Source organism: Zophobas morio, unplaced genomic scaffold (assembly GCF_036711695.1).
Source record: "Zophobas morio isolate AGI-343-1 ecotype UQ-CSIRO unplaced genomic scaffold, CSIRO_AGI_Zmor_V1 ptg000014l, whole genome shotgun sequence".
Lineage (NCBI taxonomy): Eukaryota > Metazoa > Arthropoda > Insecta > Coleoptera > Tenebrionidae > Zophobas > Zophobas morio.
In genome coordinates this window covers 25076847-25097175 of record NW_026972119.1, presented here as the reverse complement: position 1 = coordinate 25097175, position 20329 = coordinate 25076847, and the positions used below count along the sequence as shown (strand labels likewise).

General features: G+C 26.4%; 1 protein-coding gene across 2 annotated transcripts in view; it reads right to left on the bottom strand.

Annotated features, from left to right (window-relative positions):
* Positions 1–700: 700 nt before the first annotated feature.
* The window catches only part of LOC135128704 (SH3 domain-containing kinase-binding protein 1-like), a 41626-nt gene continuing 21997 nt past the window's right edge, over positions 701–20329 (bottom strand). For both annotated transcript variants that reach the window (XM_064055728.1, XM_064055729.1), the window contains exon 4: positions 701–2424. In XM_064055728.1, coding sequence (XP_063911798.1) covers positions 1718–2424 — 707 coding nt within the window. In that variant the 3' untranslated portion in view covers positions 701–1717. The remainder of the gene's footprint in view (positions 2425–20329) is intronic.

The following is a 20329-nucleotide window of genomic DNA, read 5'->3' as shown; positions in this document are numbered from 1 at the left end:
TTTTTTGCGATGGGGTGAGTTTTGTCGCGAGGAGGAAATTAGCATCTGGTAAATAACAAGGAGCAAAAAGTGGCTGGAAGAATAATCGATCGTCGAGTTCCCCTGGTGTCTGGAGTCTGAAATAAAAAAAAACGCCTGTAAAGTCGATTAATAAATCCATCAATATGCACGTGACGGATAACAGAAATTGGGGCTTTCAACTATGTACGATAACGTAATTTCAACAATTCAAAAAAAACGTAATTCCCACGGGAGAATCTGTCGGGCTTCGTCTTCAGAGTCGCCTTTAATTAGAGCATATTTCTGATTCCGTCGTAATCTCTGATATCCTGAAACTGCGCAATTATTTCTGAAATTATGAAATTATTACTGCAATTTTTTGCCGATTTCGTGGGAAAATATGTTCGCTCAGTTTCTAGTGACAAAATCGTCGCCGGAAACGGTTCCTAAAAAAAAGAACAAGCCAGAAACAAGTTACTATTTATTCAGTTTCACACAACTGTCAAAACAAGAAATTATATTAATCGTGTTTAGGCAACACATTTAACACCTCCAATTTGAATGATCGAAAACGTAAGTTAGTAGGCCGTGCAATTAATTTGACAGTTACGGTCAAATACAAGCCTACTACAGTATTTTTCGATCACGCGGTATTAATAGTATAAAAGGGGCCTACTCTAAAGCGTACTGCAAACCACACTTTAAGTATCTTATTTATTGTTATTCTCTCAACAATATTCCTAAGTACAATTCTTTCATTTAAATAAATTTAATTTTATTTACATTAAGTTAATTATGGAATGTTAAACTTAATTACAACATTATATATCTGCTGTTCGTATCTGTTTTGAAAATCAAATTCAAATGTACAAAACAATACTGGGTTCAAGTTCGCCGCCGACATCTCGCTTTAAAACTGAACCCAGAAACTCAGCTACCAATCAAGCAAACGAAACCATTTAGCGCTTTTTGGGTTATTTAAAAGCTAGCCTATCACCGTCTTTGAACACTTAATCATATAAGAATATAAAAATACAAGAACTCACTAACAAAATAGTTGAAATATGGGGCGACTCGTCAACACAGTACGAAATACAACCCTCACACATATAAAGTAAACAATAAAATGCGATACATAATATATAAAAAGATAAATGGAATAAAATATACAACGTGATCAAATAAATAGATGGTGAAAATCCTACTGAGCAATGGAATGATCTTTAATACTTTCACAATATATAGGGTATCTGTTGAATTAGGCTAAGTGGTAAAAATGCTATATAAAAATTGCGGTAGCTGTTTTATATAAAATCTTGCAATTCTCTCTCGTTTTTCGTTTTCGGCAATCTAATTAGTATGGACGCTCCAGGGGGGATATGCATGATTCGCACAAAGTTAAAATTTAAGCCTAAATTAGTAAGGAAGACGAACTTTTTTTTTTTTTTAATTGGGCAGCACGTTATTAGTGACTAGAAGTCGTGCTCGTGGACTACACACAATGAAAGAGATCCACAAGGAACAAATCGTTGTAACACAATAGGAACAATATTTTTCGTCAAGTTTTAGCGCGATGATATGTGAAGCAACACAAAGTGCGTCCTCGAGCCCCCCTACTGATTAAATTGCTGACTTTCCATCGAAAACGCAACGGCATCGACTACCCCCTACAATATAAATGGCGAATTACTTGCTTATAAATAATATAAAAATAAAATTAAAGTTGTTGGATTGCACCGTCTAAAGTTAGCCTCTCCAATTTCGCTTGAAGCTTCATCCTCAACTCGGCTTCCAGCTGCAGTTTCCCTCGGAGCTCGTCTACGGCGGCTTCGAAGTTCTGCTGCTGCTTCTCCAGCAGCTCCTCCAGCCTGGCTATCCTCTGCTCCAGCTCCCCGTAGCTCTTCGCGCCTTCCTCCACGCCGTCGCCTCCCGCGCTACTGTCGTGCGTTTCCGCCTTCACCATCGGCGTCTTGCTGCTCACCGGCGACACCTTCGTGTGCGTCTTCGGGACATACACGTCGCTCAATCCCGCCACGTTCTGAATGGTCTGAGGTCTACTCGGTATTGGCACGTTGGGTTTGCTGCGAATGACTGGAAATTCGTTGGTCGGGGTCTTCACTCTGCTCAAGCTAGCAGCTATTGACTTAGATTTATCTATGGGGCTTGGTTCCTTCTTGTCGCTTTTCTCCGTAGGGGTCAATTTGAGCTTGTCCGGACCTGGCACGTTCGAGCTGCGCTTGGCCTGATTGAGCTTCATTTCCTCGAGCCATGGCGCCGGGTGCTTTTCCCATTCGCGCAGTTTGGGCTTGGTTTCGGTCGAGTCCGTCTCTGGCGGCTCGCTGAGGGGCTCCATGGGCTGGTCGGAGTTGCCGTTGACCAGGCCCGGCTCGGGGTCGCGGCCCACCATGGACGGGGGGCGCCGCCCTGCATAAACACACCGTCAATTACTCCTTCCATATTCATGGTCGACGAAAATCGCGAACAATAAGAGGTTATTGGCCTCGTTTTGCGATAAGCTTTGAAGTTCACGCCAACCAGTGGCGTAGCTAACTTCCGCTGCGCCCCCCCGCAGTTTATAGTAAGCGACCCCATACACCAAATTTAAAAAGTAATATAAAATTAATATGAAATTACTGGTTTACCAGTAGTGGCGCCGAATAACACAGATTTACAAATGATAATAATTTATACACATAATAATTTTTAAAAATTGTTAATTTGTTATTTTCAATATTTAGATTTTACAATAATTTTCGTGTTTTCGACCGCATTTTTCGATCTTTAAGTTTCTCAATTTTACAATTTTTCTATTTTATAACTTTTCCATTTTGTTTATTCGGAAAGTAGAAAATTGTAAAAATTGAAAAATCGGAAAATTAAAAAATTGGAAAAAAATGAAAAAACAAAAAATTGCAAAATCGATAAAACGGAAAATCGAATGGAATTTTTATCTTTTTTTTAAATAAATATTTCAATTTTGAATTTTCCGATTTCGGCCTATTTCGATTTCTCGATCTTTTGAAGTCTCAAGTTTTCGATTTCGATTTCTTGATTTTTCGATTTTCAAAATTTTCGATTTTTCTAGTATATATTTTAAATTTTCGATGTTTTAAATTTTTCATTTTTCCCTTTTATAATCTTTGTTTCGATTTCCCGATTTTAATTTTTTAATGTGTTTCAATTTTTCCATTTTTGGAATTTTCGATTTCTCATATCTCAATTTTCCAATTTTAAAAATTTTTCGATTTCTCGATTTTTAAGTTTTCGCTATCTCAATTTTGGGAATTTTTCAATTTCTATATTTTTCAGATTTTCGATATTTTCATTTTCCCGATTTTGTAATTTTCATTTTCTTGATTTTACATCACAGTTTTTCATTTTTCCATTACCTTTATTTTTTCAATGTTTCTTTGGATTTTATAATTTTTTGTTTATTCAATTTTTTACATTTTCAATCTTTGATTTTTTAAGTTCTTGATTTCCAATTTTTTTATTTTTCGAAGCTTTCATTTTGTACTTTTTCAGTTTTACAATTTTTCTATTTTATAATTTTTCGATTTTGTTTATTCGAAAAGTTAAAAACTCGAAAAAAGGAAAAATTGAAGCAATGAAAAACTAAAAACCGAGAAACTTAAAAATCTAAAAAAAATTAATGAATCGAAGAATGGGAAAGAAGAAAAACCATTCGAATCGAAAAATTGGAAAATCCAAAAATTGTAAAGTCGAAAAATTATATAATCTTGAACATTGCAAAGTCCAAAAACTGTGACATTCAAACACCGAAAAATTGAAAAATTCCAAAAACGAAAAACTGAAAAAGTGAACAACTTTAAAAATTATAATTATTAGGAGTGTTTTTTTAAATAAATATTTCAATTTTGAATTTTCCGATTTCGGCCTATTTCGATTTCTCGATCTTTTGAAGTCTCGAGTTTTCGATTTCGATTTCTTGATTTTTCGATTTTCAAAATTTTCGATTTTTCTAGTATATATTTTAAATTTTCGATGTTTTAAATTTTTCATTTTTCCCTTTTATAATCCTTGTTTCGATTTCCCGATTTAATTTTTTAATGTGTTTCAATTTTTCCATTTTTGGAATTTTCGATTTCTCATATCTCAATTTTCCAATTTTAAAAATTTTTCGATTTCTCGATTTTTAAGTTTTCGCTATCTCAATTTTAAACATCGCAATTTCGGGAATTTTGCAATTTCTATATTTTTCGGATTTTCCATATTTTCATTTTGCCGATTTTGTAATTTTCATTTTCTTGATTTTATATCACTATTTTTCATTTTTCCATTACCTTTATTTTTTCAATGTTTGTTTGGATTTTATTAATTTTTTGTTTATTCAATTTTTTACATTTTCAATCTTTGATTTTTTAAGTTCTTGATTTCCAATTTTTTTATTTTTCGCAGCTTTCATTTTGTACTTTTTCAGTTTTACGATTTTTCTATTTTATAACTTTTCCATTTTGTTTATTCGGAAAGTAGAAAATTCGAAAAATTGAAAAATCGGAAAATTAAAAAATTGGAAAAAATTGAAAAAACAAAAAATTGCAAAATCGATAAAACGGAAAATCGAATGGAATTTGTCTTTACGATTTTTTAACTTCGATTTTTTAAATTTTTTAATCTGTATTTCAATTTTTCGATTTTTGGAATTTTCTGTTTCTCATATCTAGGTTTATCGATTTTTTTGAGTTTTTCGATTTTTCCGTTTATCTTTTTTTTAAATAAATATTTCAATTTTAAATTTTCCGATTTCGGCCTATTTCGATTTCTCGATCTTTTGAAGTCTCAAGTTTTCGATTTCGATTTCTTGGTTTTTCGATTTTCAAAATTTTCGATTTTTCTAGTATATATTTTAAATTTTCGATGTTTTAAATTTTTCATTTTTCCCTTTTATAATCTTTGTTTCGATTTTCCGATTTTAATTTTTTAATGTGTTTCAATTTTTCCATTTTTGGAATTTTCGATTTCTCATATCTCAATTTTCCAATTTAAAAAATTTTTCGATTTCTCGATATTTAAGTTTTCGCTATCTCAATTTTAAACATCGCAATTTCGGGAATTTTGCAATTTCTATATTTTTCAGATTTTCCATATTTTCATTTTGCCGATTTTGTAATTTTCATTTTCTTGATTTTATATCACAATTTTTCATTTTTCCATTACCTTTATTTTTTCAATGTTTGTTTGGATTTTATTAATTTTTTGTTTATTCAATTTTTTACATTTTCAATCTTTGATTTTTTAAGTTCATGATTTCCAATTTTTTTATTTTTCGCAGCTTTCATTTTGTACTTTTTCAGTTTTACAATTTTTCTATTTTATAACTTTATTTTGTTTATTCGGAAAGTAGAAAATTCTAAAAATTGAAAAATCTGAAAATTAAAAAATTGGAAAAAATTGAAAAAACAAAAAATTGCAAAATTGATAAAACAGAAAATCGAATGGAATTTGTTTTCACGATTTTTTAACTTCGATTTTTTAAATTTTTTAATCTGTATTTCAATTTTTCGATTTTTGGAATTTTCTCTTTCTCATATCTAGGTTTATCGATTTTTTTGAGTTTTTCGATTTTGCCGTTTATCTTTTTTTCAAATAAATATTTCAATTTTGAATTTTCCGATTTCGGACTATTTCGATTTCTCGATCTTTTGAAGTCTCAAGTTTCCGATTTCGATTTCTTGATTTTTCGATTTTCAAAATTTTCGATTTTTCTGTATATATTTTAAATTTTCGATGTTTTAAATTTTTCATTTTTCCCTTTTATAATCTTTATGTTTCGATTTCCCGATTTAATTTTTTAATGTGTTTCAATTTTTCCATTTTTGGAATTTTCGATTTCTCATATCTCAATTTTCCAATTTAAAAAATTTTTCGATTTCTCGATTTTTAAGTTTTCGCTATCTCAATTTTAAACATCGCAATTTCGGGAATTTTGAAATTTTTATATTTTTCAGATTTTCCATATTTTCATTTTGCCGATTTTGTAATTTTCATTTTCTTGATTTTATATCACAATTTTTAATTTTTCCATTACCTTTATTTTTTCAATGTTTGTTTGGATTTTATTAATTTTTTGTTTATTCAATTTTTTACATTTTCAATCTTTGATTTTTTAAGTTCTTGATTTCCAATTTTTTTATTTTTCGAAGCTTTCATTTTGTACTTTTTCAGTTTTACAATTTTTCTATTTTATAATTTTTCCATTTTGTTTATTCGAAAAGTTAAAAAATGAAAAATTGAAGCAATGAAAAACTAAAAACCGAGAAACTTAAAAATCTAAAAAAAATTAATGAATCGAAGCATGGGAAAGAAAAAAACCATTCGAATTGAAAAACTGGAAAATCCAAAAATTGTAAAGTCGAAAAATTATAGAATCTTGAACAATGTAAAGTCCAAAAATTGTAACATTCAAACACCGAAAAATTGAAAAATTCCAAAAACGAAAAACTGAAAAAGTGAACAACTTTAAAAATTATAATTAGGAGTGTTTTTTTAAATAAATATTTCAATTTTGAATTTTCCGATTTCGGCCTATTTCGATTTCTCGATCTTTTGAAGTCTCAAGTTTTCGATTTCGATTTCTTGATTTTTCGATTTTCAAAATTTTCGATTTTTCTAGTATATATTTTAAATTTTCGATGTTTTAAATTTTTCATTTTTCCCTTTTATAATCTTTGTTTCGATTTCCCGATTTTACTTTTTTAATGTGTTTCAATTTTTCCATTTTTGGAATTTTCGATTTCTCATATCTCAATTTTCCAATTTAAAAAATTTTTCGATTTCTCGATTTTTAAGTTTTCGCTATCTCAATTTTAAACATCGCAATTTCGGGAATTTTGCAATTTCTATATTTTTCAGATTTTCCATATTTTCATTTTCCCGATTTTGTAATTTTCATTTTCTTGATTTTATATCACAATTTTTCATTTTTCCATTACCTTTATTTTTTCAATGTTTGTTTGGATTTTATTATTTTTTGTTTATTCAATTTTTTACATTTTCAATCTTTGATTTTTTAACTTCTTGATTTCCATTTTTTTTATTTTTCGCAGCTTTCATTTTGTACTTTTTCAGTTTTACAATTTTTCTATTTTATAACTTTTCCATTTTGTTTATTCGGAAAGTAGAAAATTCTAAAAATTGAAAAATCGGAAAATTAAAAAATTGAAAAAACAAAAAATTGCAAAATCGATAAAACGGAAAATCGAATGGAATTTGTTTTTACGATTTTTTAACTTCGATTTTTTAAATTTTTTAATCTGTATTTCAATTTTTCGATTTTTGGAATTTTCTGTTTCTCATATCTAGGTTTATCGATTTTTTTGAGTTTTTCGATTTTTCCGTTTCTTTTTTTTAAATAAACATTTCAATTTTGAATTTTCCGATTTCGGGCTATTTCGATTTCTCGATCTTTTGAAGTCTCAAGTTTTCGATTTCGATTTCTTGATTTTTCGATTTTCAAAATTTTCGATTTTTCTAGTATATATTTTAAATTTTCGATGTTTTAAATTTTTCATTTTTCCCTTTTTTAATCTTTATGTTTCGATTTCCCGATTTTAATTTTTTAATGTGTTTCAATTTTTCCATTTTTGGAATTTTCGATTTCTCATATCTCAATTTTCCAATTTTAAAAATTTTTCGATTTCTTGATTTTTAAGTTTTCGCTATCTCAATTTTAAACATCGCAATTTTGGGAATTTTGCAATTTCTGTATTTTTCAGATTTTCCATATTTTCATTTTCCCGATTTTGTAATTTTCATTTTCTTGATTTTATATCACAATTTTTCATTTTTCCATTACCTTTATTTTTTCAATGTTTGTTTGGATTTTATTAATTTTTTGTTTATTCAATTTTTTACATTTTCAATCTTTGATTTTTTAAGTTCTTGATTTCCAATTTTTTTATATTTCGAAGCTTTCATTTTGTACTTTTTCAGTTTTACAATTTTTCTATTTTATAATTTTTCGATTTTGTTTATTCGAAAAGTTAAAAAATGAAAAATTGAAGCAATGAAAAACTAAAAACCGAGAAACTTAAAAATCTAAAAAAAATTAATGAATCGAAGCATGGGAAAGAAAAAAACCATTCGAATTGAAAAACTGGAAAATCCAAAAATTGTAAAGTCCAAAAATTATAGAATCTTGAACAATGTAAAGTCCAAAAATTGTGACATTCAAACACCGAAAAATTGAAAAATTCCAAAAACGAAAAACTGAAAAAGTGAACAACTTTAAAAATTATAATTAGGAGTGTTTTTTTAAATAAATATTTCAATTTTGAATTTTCCGATTTCGGCCTATTTCGATTTCTCGATCTTTTGAAGTCTCAAGTTTTCGATTTCGATTTCTTGATTTTTCGATTTTCAAAATTTTCGATTTTTCTAGTATATATTTTAAATTTTCGATGTTTTAAATTTTTCATTTTTCCCTTTTATAATCTTTGTTTCGATTTCCCGATTTTACTTTTTTAATGTGTTTCAATTTTTCCATTTTTGGAATTTTCGATTTCTCATATCTCAATTTTCCAATTTAAAAAATTTTTCGATTTCTCGATTTTTAAGTTTTCGCTATCTCAATTTTAAACATCGCAATTTCAGGAATTTTGCAATTTCTATATTTTTCAGATTTTCCATATTTTCATTTTCCCGATTTTGTAATTTTCATTTTCTTGATTTTATATCACAATTTTTCATTTTTCCATTACCTTTATTTTTTCAATGTTTGTTTGGATTTTATTATTTTTTGTTTATTCAATTTTTTACATTTTCAATCTTTGATTTTTTAACTTCTTGATTTCCATTTTTTTTATTTTTCGCAGCTTTCATTTTGTACTTTTTCAGTTTTACAATTTTTCTATTTTATAACTTTTCCATTTTGTTTATTCGGAAAGTAGAAAATTCTAAAAATTGAAAAATCGGAAAATTAAAAAATTGAAAAAACAAAAAATTGCAAAATCAATAAAACGGAAAATCGAATGTAATTTGTTTTTACGATTTTTTAACTTCGATTTTTTAAATTTTTTAATCTGTATTTCAATTTTTCGATTTTTGGAATTTTCTGTTTCTCATATCTAGGTTTATCGATTTTTTTGAGTTTTTCGATTTTTCCGTTTCTTTTTTTTAAATAAACATTTCAATTTTGAATTTTCCGATTTCGGGCTATTTCGATTTCTCGATCTTTTGAAGTCTCAAGTTTTCGATTTCGATTTCTTGATTTTTCGATTTTCAAAATTTTCGATTTTTCTAGTATATATTTTAAATTTTCGATGTTTTAAATTTTTCATTTTTCCCTTTTTTAATCTTTATGTTTCGATTTCCCGATTTTAATTTTTTAATGTGTTTCAATTTTTCCATTTTTGGAATTTTCGATTTCTCATATCTCAATTTTCCAATTTTAAAAATTTTTCGATTTCTTGATTTTTAAGTTTTCGCTATCTCAATTTTAAACATCGCAATTTTGGGAATTTTGCAATTTCTGTATTTTTCAGATTTTCCATATTTTCATTTTCCCGATTTTGTAATTTTCATTTTCTTGATTTTATATCACAATTTTTCATTTTTCCATTACCTTTATTTTTTCAATGTTTGTTTGGATTTTATTAATTTTTTGTTTATTCAATTTTTTACATTTTCAATCTTTGATTTTTTAAGTTCTTGATTTCCAATTTTTTTATTTTTCGCAGCTTTCATTTTGTACTTTTTCAGTTTTACAATTTTTCTATTTTATAACTTTTCCATTTTGTTTATTCGGAAAGTAGAAAATTCGAAAAATTGAAAAATCGGAAAATTAAAAAATTGGAAAAAATTGGAAAAACAAAAAAATTGCAAAATTGATAAAACGGAAAATCAAATGGAATTTGTTTTTACGATTTTTTAACTTCGATTTTTTAAATTTTTTAATCTGTATTTCAATTTTTCGATTTTTGCAATTTTCTGTTTCTCATATCTAGGTTTATCGATTTTTCCGTTTATCTTTTTTTTAAATAAATATTTCAATTTTGAATTTTCCGATTTCGGCCTATTTCGATTTCTCGATCTTTTGAAGTCTCAAGTTTTCGATTTCGATTTCTTGATTTTTCGATTTTCAAAATTTTCGATTTTTCTAGTATATATTTTAAATTTTCGATGTTTTAAATTTTTCATTTTTCCCTTTTATAATCTTTATGTTTCGATTTCCGGATTTTAATTTTTTAATGTGTTTCAATTTTTCCATTTTTGGAATTTTCGATTTCTCATATCTCAATTTTCCAATTTAAAACATTTTTCGATTTCTCGATTTTTAAGTTTTTGATTTCTCAATTTTAAACATCGCAATTTCTATATTTTTCAGATTTTCGATATTTTCATTTTGCCGATTTTGTAATTTTCATTTTCTTGATTTTATATCACAATTTTTCATTTTTCCATTACCTTTATTTTTTCAATGTTTGTTTGGATTTTATTAATTTTTTGTTTATTCAATTTTTTACATTTTCTATCTTTGATTTTTTAAGTTCTTGATTTCCATTTTTTTTATTTTTCGCAGCTTTCATTTTGTACTTTTTCAGTTTTACGATTTTTCTATTTTATAACTTTTCCATTTTGTTTATTCGGAAAGTAGAAAATTCTAAAAATTGAAAAATCGGAAAATTAAAAAATTGGAAAAAATTGAAAAAACAAAAAATTGCAAAATCGATAAAACGGAAAATCGAATGGAATTTGTTTTTACGATTTTTTAACTTCGATTTTTTAAATTTTTTGATCTGTGTTTCAATTTTTCGATTTTTGGAATTTTCTGTTTCTCATATCTAGGTTTATCGATTTTTTTGAGTTTTTCGATTTTTCCGTTAATCTTTTTTTTTAAATAAATATTTCAATTTTGAATTTTCCGATTTCTCGCTATTTCGATTTCTCGATCTTTTGAAGTCTCAAGTTTTCGATTTCGATTTCTTGATTTTTCGATTTTCAAAATGTTCGATTTTCCTAGTATATATTTTAAATTTTCGATGTTTTAAATTTTTCATTTTTCCCTTTTATAATCTTTATGTTTCGATTTCCCGATTTGATTTTTTAATGTGTTTCAATTTTTCCATTTTTGGAATTTTCGATTTCTCATATCTCAATTTTCCAATTTAAAAAATTTTTCGATTTCTCGATTTTTAAGTTTTCGCTATCTCAATTTTAAACATCGCAATTTTGGGAATTTTGCAATTTCTAAATTTTTCAGATTTTTGATATTTTCATTTTCCCGATTTTGTAATTTTCATTTTCTTGATTTTATATCACAGTTTTTCATTTTTCCATTACCTTTATTTTTTCAGTGTTTCTTTGGATTTTATAAATTCTTGATTTTTAATTTTTTTATTTTTCAAAGCTTTTATTTTGTACTTTTTCAGTTTTACAATTTTTCTATTTTATAATTTTTCGATTTTGTTTATTCGAAAAGTTAAAAACTCGAAAAAATGAAAAATTGAAGCAATGAAAAACTAAAAACCGAGAAACTTAAAAATCTAAAAAGAATTAATGAATCGAAGAATGGGAAAGAAGAAAAACCATTCGAATTGAAAAATTGGAAAATCCGAAAATTGTAAAGTCGAAAAATTATAGAATCTTGAACATTGTAAAGTCCAAAAACTGTGACATTCAAACACCGAAAAATTGAAAAATTCCAAAAACGAAAAACTGAAAAAGTGAACAACTTTAAAAATTATAATTATTGGGAGTGTTTTTTTAAATAAATATTTCAATTTTGAATTTTCCGATTTCGGCCTATTTCGATTTCTCGATCTTTTGAAGTCTCAAGTTTCCGATTTCGATTTCTTGATTTTTCGATTTTCAAAATTTTCGATTTTTCTAGTATATATTTTAAATTTTCGACGTTTCAAATTTTTCATTTTTCCCTTTTATAATCTTTATGTTTCGATTTCCCGATTTAATTTTTTAATGTGTTTCAATTTTTCCATTTTTGGAATTTTCGATTTCTCATATCTCAATTTTCCAATTTAAAAAATTTTTCGATTTCTCGATATTTAAGTTTTCGCTATCTCAATTTTAAACATCGCAATTTCGGGAATTTTGCAATTTCTATATTTTTCGGATTTTCCATATTTTCATTTTGCCGATTTTGTAATTTTCATTTTCTTGATTTTATATCACAATTTTTCATTTTTCCATTACCTTTATTTTTTCAATGTTTGTTTGGATTTTATTAATTTTTTGTTTATTCAATTTTTTACATGTTCAATCTTTGATTTTTTAAGTTCTTGATTTCCAATTTTTTTATTTTTCGCAGCTTTCATTTTGTACTTTTTCAGTTTTACAATTTTTCTATTTTATAAATTTTCCATTTTGTTTATTCGGAAAGTACAAAATTCTAAAAATTGAAAAATCGTAAAATTAAAAAATTGGAAAAAATTGAAAAAACAAAAAATTGCAAAATCGATAAAACGGAAAATCGAATGGAATTTGTTTTTACGATTTTTTAACTTCGATTTTTTAAATTTTTTAATCTGTATTTCAATTTTTCGATTTTTGGAATTTTCTGTGTCTCATATCTAGGTTTATCGATTTTTCCGTTTATCTTTTTTTTAAATAAATATTTCAATTTTGAATTTTCCGATTTCGGCCTATTTCGATTTGTCGATCTTTTGAAGTCTCAAGTTTTCGATTTCGATTTCTTGATTTTTCGAATTGAAAAATTGGAAAATCCAAAAATTGAAAAGTCGAAAAATTATAGAATCTTGAACATTGTAAAGTCCAAAAACTGTGACATTCAAACACCGAAAAATTGAAAAACTCCAAACACAAAAAACTGAAAAAGTGAACAACTTTAAAAATTATAATTATTAGGAGTGTTACATAATTCAAATGAAAACTAGAAAAACTGTAAATGAAAAATTAAAAAAACGGAAAATTGAAAGCCTAAAATTGAAAAAATAAAGAAAATTAAAAACCCACACGAAAAATTGCAAATCGAAAAATTGACGAAATTAAAAACTGAAACTCGTGAAATTTGCAAACTCTAAAATTTGAAACATCTAAAGGTTGGAAAATCAAAAACTGAAATATCGAGAAATCGAAAATTTTCAAAACGGAAAAGTCGAAAGATTGAAAAATCGAAACTTTGGAAAATCGAAAAACCGAGGAATTCAAACTGAAAAAAGATCGAGAATTCAAGATGTCGAAAAATCTATATATCTAAAATTTAAAAAAAGAAAAATTACAATAACGAAAAATTTAACATTAAAACAAACACAAAATCAAAAAGTCGAAAAATCGAGAAATTGAGAAATGGAAAAATGAAAATTTAGAAAAACCAAAGATTGAAAAGCATAAAAAAATTAAAATCGGGAAATCGGAACATAAAAAAAATAAAATCGAAAAATTGAAAAATTTTAAATTTAAAAATTCGAAAACTTGAAAAACCGAAAAACTGAAGAAATGAAAATCTAAAAAATCGACAAATTGAAAAATCTCAAAACTGAAAAGTCGAAAAATTGAAAAACCCAAAAATCAATTTCCGGTAAGTCGAAAAATCAAAATTTAAAAAGTTGAAAAATGAAAATATCAAAAAACTGAAAAACATAGACTTTCTCAAAATTGAAATGTTGAAACATTGAGAAATCGAAAACTTGAAAAATCCAGAAATCGAAAAAAGAACGAAAAGTAAAAACATTTTAAAATCGAAAAAACGAAAAATCGAGATGTAAGAAATCGAAAATTCCAAAATCGAAAAATTGGAATACACGTTAAAAAGGTTAAAATCGGGAGATCGAAGCATAACAAAACATAAAATCGAAAAATGGAGAATTTTAAAAATCTAAAAACTTGAAGAAATAAAAAATTGAAAAATGGAAAAGCCGAGAAATCGAAATTAAAAAATTGAGACATCAAAAGATCCGAGAAATGGAGAAATCGAAAAACCGGAAAATTTAAAACTGAAAAAAAAAACGATAAATCAAAATATTCAAAAATCGAAAAATCAGAAATTTTAAAAATTGAAAGATCGAGAAATCGATATATCAAAAAAGTGAAAATTTTAAATTAAAAAATTGGAGATATTGAAAAATCCCAAAATTGCAACAACGAAAACTTGAGAAATCGAAAAACTGAAAAATCGATAAATTGGAAAGAGGAAAAATCGAAAACTCAAAGAATTGATTAATAGAGAAATTGAGAAATGTAAAAATGAAATTCTTTTTAAAATTGCAAAAATTGTAAAACTGAAATATCGAAAAATTAAGTAAACTAAAAATCGAGAAATCAAGAAATCGAAAAATTGTAATTCAATTTTGTTTTATTTTTCCACAAAAATTTCAATGTCGAAGATAAAAATTCAACACGGATTCATAAACCATAGGTACACTGTTACTTTTTTTTAATTTATATAACATTTATTTGACAAATTTGAAATTTGAAAAACTAGAAATCGAGAAAAAATTAATGAATCAAAGAACGAATTAAATCGAAAAATGTTCGTAAAGTCCAAAAACTAACATTCAAAGATCGAAAAATCAAAAAATTCCAAAAACGAAAAATTGAAAAAGTGAACAACTCTAATAAAAATTATAACGCCACTGACGCCAACTTAAAGACGGTTGTTTTGGCGGGAATTCTTGATCGCGAATACGATACATTGAAATGCATTTCATAACTTGTTTGGTATTTGAATAAATTAACCAAACAAGGCACCGGAGAACCGTTACTCAGAGACTATTCTTTCTTTTGTGCGAGTTTTTAAATATTTTGCCCGCAGGCACATTTCACGTTATAAGAACCACAAGCTATGACTTCATATTGTACACAATGTTTATTTCGGCAAGTGATCTCACATCGGTGTTTGTCATTATTAATACTAATTTTAAGTGCAGCTTATTTCTGTCTAGAAACTTTGTATAACTGTTAAATATCGCAAAACTGTGTCAACTTTAAAGGATTTAATTAATTACTAACGTCGACTTACTTTATCTACAGCGTTCTTATAATAATAATTCTAATTCCTCACCTAAAAAAACACCCTCATCGTTCATTCCCAAAATATTGGCGTGGTCACTGTCAATTTCCATTTCGTTAACAAAATTGTACTCCATTAAACTCGATAAAGCCCTTACGAATTACGTACACATGCACACAGGTGAAATTAAATTAATCACTGGTGGTTAATCTTATCACAAAATAAATATCCTGCAGCTTATAGTGAAAATACCCATATTTGTCTCTAGGTGCAGATCTAGATTAAATTAATTAGTGATAACAAAGAAAGCCCAAGATTGCTATTTCTACTTCCATTAGTAACAAATTTCATATCTTTCGACGTTTCATGACCTCTAGAATACGAAAAAAGTGGTCTTCCGTTTCTGTCCGTCAATTAATTTCAACACTGTCACACCTATATTATCAACACGTATCACTAGATAAAAAGATCTTATTCATTTTGATAACTACATACGTAGCAAGATTCCGAGACATCATGTGTAATTTTTGCGCAATTTTATTATCGCTTTGAAAAATCAGTCGTTTAAATTAAAAATTAAGTCACTTGTAGAGCAGAGCCCTGCGGAGCTCCGCTTATGCAGATGGAGGGTGATGACAACACGATTCGTTGTTGGCAGTTACAGCGAAACCGAGATCGATACGCTAGAGCAAAATAGTGGTGATAAAGAGGATATAAAAACGTACCAAAGGCAAGAAATGCAAACATGAAGCGAATCAAGTGAACGGTTTCAGGATTAACTCGAACGATGGCAAGGAAAACGAAAAACTAGCACTTCGAGAGTCATTTAAAATTTTTTTCGCACACATGTCGCGTTTTAATTAACTCGATATAAAATCGGTGATTCATTGCTTGATTAATTTTGTACCGGTGAATGTTCATACTTGAAAAGTACGTAATTAGTGAATCGGACGAATTTTTAATTGGCAGAAATATTGATTTTTTCCAAAAAAAAAAAGGTGACTGAAGTTCCAAAACAAATGGTCACACTCAGACCAGTCAGCTCAGACTATTTTGGTGGTAAAAAAAATTCTACGCATAAAATCAAGTTGAGGAAAGGCTACAGATGTAAAATAATCCACTAACGTCCTGAGAAGCTAATTTATTGACAAAAATTTGGTTGAAAATCAAAAAATTAAAAAAATCGAAAGATCGAGAAATTAAAGCTACTTGCCAAGATAATTCAATAATCTCCGAAATTACCGAAGAAATAATTAAAAAAAAAACTGTTTTTTGTACTTCGAATACTTTGGAAATTAGCCAAGGGTAGTTTTTTGTGAATTTCGATTTGTAGAAGTCATTTTCGATTTCATTTCTTCTAAAAGTCCAACAGTTTGTCCAGAATTGATAAAATTGAAAAACCAATACAATTTTCGAGGAAAAACCCAAATTTTTCGAAAATTTTGGTCAAGGACCATCAGCACGTTTTTTTATTAGTTCGTCGAAATGTATGCCCCAGATTTTTTGAGATTTTTTAGACAAGTTTTCAAAAATCTCGATTTTCCAAGTTTTTCAAAATTTCATTTTTAAATTAAATTTTATAAAATTTTTCATAAATATTGCTCTGGGATCATTACCACGTTTTTTTTTTAATCACCTGGTCGAAATGTAATGCTCAGAATTTTTTTCAGGGGTTTTAGGTAACTTTTCAAAAATTTCAAATTTTGAATGCATTTTTGACTGTTTTTGGAGTTTTCGAGATTATTATTAGAAAATCTTGATCCGGAAAAGAATTTACGTTTTATAGTTTGAAATACCGTTTTTTGGCAATTTTTCAAAAATCTCAATCTTTCAATTTGAATTTTTTGACCGTTTTTCGAGCATCCTTCGAAAATTTTCCAAAGATATTTTCTTGCACATTTCGATTTGTAGAAATTATTTTCGGCTTCATTTTTTCCAAACTTCCTTCAACGTTTCCGGAATAGATGAAATGAAAAATGAAAATTTTCGAGTTATTAAAACAAAAATTCGAACCGAAATTTCCCGAAAATTGGCTTAAGATCACCAAAATCCTCAAAAATTTCTAATTTTCAATGCATTTTTGAGTGTTTTTGGACCTCTCGAGATATTAAAAAAACCCAAAATAACTTACGTTTGTCAAATCAGTAAAAATCGAGAAACCGAAAAATCGAAAAAATTAAAAATTAAAAAATAGAAACATCGAAAAATCAAAAAGTTAAAGAATCGAGAAATCGAAAAATCGAAGGAAAATTGAAAAATCAAAAAATTGAAAAACCGAGAAATTGGAAAAATCGAAAGATCAAAAAAATCAGAAAATTAAATTTAAAAAATCGAAAAACTAAAATATCGAAAAATCCCGAGATTGAAATGTTGAAAAATGGAGAAAAAAAAAAAGTAAAAAAACCCAAAAATCGAGACATCAAAAAATCGTAAAATCCAAAAATTGAAAAATCGAGAAATTGAAACAACAAAAAATCTGAAAAATCTAAAATTCAAAAATTCCAAAAATTGGAAAACATAAAAATCAAAGAACTGAAAAATGAAAAAATCGTGACATTGAAAAGTCTAAAATTTAAAAAATCGAAAAATTAAAATGATGAAAAAATGAAAATTCGAAAAGCTAAAAAATCGAGAAATCGAAAATGGAAAATTTAAGAATTGAAATGTTGAAAAATCCCAAAAATTCCAAAAATTGGAAAATATAAAAGAAATATAAAATGAAAACAATCGAGAAATCGAAAAATCTAAAATTTGAAAAATCGAAACATTAAAATGACGAAAAACCGAAAAATCGAAAAGATAAAAAATCGAGATACCGAAAAATCGAAATGTTGAAAAATCCCAAAAGTGCAGAAACATCGAAAATTGGTAAATTGATAGATAAATGGAAAAACGGAAAAATTGAAGAAAAATTGAAGAATCAAAAAATTGAAAGACCGAGAAATCGAAAGTGGAAAAATCGAAAATTTTAAAAATCAAATAATTAAAAAATATAAAAATCAAGGAACTGGAAAATGAAAAAATCGAAAAATCCAAAATTTAAAAAACCGAAAAATTTCAAAACCGAAAAATTGAAAAATCGAGAAATAGAAACATCAAAAATTTAAAAAATCTAAAATTCAAATATTCCAAAAATTGGGAAATATAAAAACCGAAGAAGTGAAAAATGAAAAAATCGAGAAATCGAAAGTGGAAAAATCGGAAGTTTTAAAAATCAAGGAACTCGAAAATGAAAAAATCGAAAATTTAAAAAACCGAAAAATTCAAGAATCGACAAGCTAAAAAATCAAGAAACCGAAAAATCTAAAAATTTCAAAGCCAAAAAATTGAAAAATCAAAGTATCAAACATTTTAAAAATTGAAAGAACTAGAAATAGAAACAAAAATTTGAAAAATCTAAAATTCAAAAATTCCAAAATATAAAAACCAAAAACCTGAAAAATGGGGAAAAAATCGAAAAAAATTAAAGAATGGAAAAACTTAAAAATCTAGAAAATGTAGCAATCGAATCATTGAAAAGTCGAGAAATTGAGAAATGGGAAAATAAAAAAAATCGAAAAATCTGAAAGTCGAAAAGGCAAAAAATCGAAAAAATGGAATCCGAAAATTTAAAACGCCAAAAATTGGGAAATCGAAAAACTGAAAAGTCAAAATAACTAAACATTTTAAAAACAAAAAAATCTATTTAAAAATTCGAATAATTGAAAAATAAAAAAATGGAAGAACTAAAAAATGAAAAAACTGAAAAATCCAAAATTTAAAAAATCCAAAAATTGAAATGAAAAACTGAAAAATCGGAAAGCTAAAAAATCCCAAAACTGAAATATCGAAAAATTGATACATCGATGAATTGAAAAACTGAAAAATGGAAAAATCGAAAAATCTAAAATTTAAAAAACCGAAAAATTGATGAATTGAAAATTTGAAAAACCGAAGAAAAATTGGAGAATCGAAGAATTGAAACACCGAGAAATCGAAAAGTGAAAAAAGTCGAAAATTTTAAAAATCGCAAAATTGAAAAACCAAAAACTTGAAAAATGGGGAAAAAATAGAAAAAAATAATGAATTGAAAAACATAAAAAATCGAAAAATCTAAAAGTCGAAAAGGCAAAAAATCTAGAAATCGAATTCGAAATTTAAAAACGCAAAAATTGAAAAACTAAAAAATTGAGGAATTAAAAAATCTCGAAACTCAAATAACGAAAAATTGGGAAATCGAAAAACTGAAAAGTCAAAATATCGAAAAATTCGATGATCGATAAATCGAAAAGCGGAAAAATCGAAAAATCGAGAAATCGGAATATTGAAACAGAGAAGTTGAAACCTCTAAATCTTGATAAATGCCGAAATCGAAAAATTGTAAAAATCAAAATATCAAACATTTTAAAAGTAGAAGAATCGAAAGATCAAGAAATTGAAACAAAAAAATGCAAGAACTGAAAATTGGGAAAATCTAAAAATCTAAAACTTAAAAAACCGAAAAAGTGATAAATTGATGAATTGAAAATTTGAGCAATCGAAAGAAAATTGAAGAATCGAAAAATTGAAAGACCGAGAAATCGAAAAGTGAAAAATTTTAAAAGTCGCAAAATTGAAAAACCAAAAACTTGAAAAATGGAGAAAAAATAGAAAAAATTAATAAGTTGAAAAACTTAAAAATCTCGAAAATGTAGCAATCAAAACATTGAAAAGTTGAGAAATAGAGAAACGGAAAAATAAAAAAAAAAATCGAAAAATCTAAAAGTCAAAAAGGCAAAAAATGGAGAAACCGAATTCGGAAAATTTAGAAACGTCAAAAATTGAAAGACTGAACAATCGAGAAATTGAAAAATTCCTGAAGTAAAATAACGAAAAATTGGGAAATGGAAAAACTGAAAAGTCAATACATCGAAAAATTAGAAGATCAACAAATCGGAAAATCAGAATATTGAAACAACGAGAAGTTGAAACATCTAATCTCGATAAACAGCGAAATAGAAAAATTAAAAAATCGAAACATTTAAAAACCGAAAAATTGAAAAATCAAAATGTCAAACATTTTAAAAAAGAAAAATCGAAAGATCGAGAAATTGAAACAATAAAAAAAAAATTGAAAAATTAAAAATTGAAAAATTCGAAAAATTAAAATGAGAAAAAATTGAAAAATCGAAAGTGGAAAAAATCAAAAATTTTAAAAATCGAAAAAGTGCAAAATATAAAATTCAAGGATCTGAAAAATGAAAAAAATCGAGAAATCGAAAAAACTAAAAATTAAACAAAACCGAACGAAAATTGATAAATTAAAAGACAGAGAAATCGAAAAGAAGAAATATCAAAAATTTAAAAAATCGAAAAAATTAAAAAACCAAAAACCTGAAAAATGGGGAAAAATAGAAAAAATTA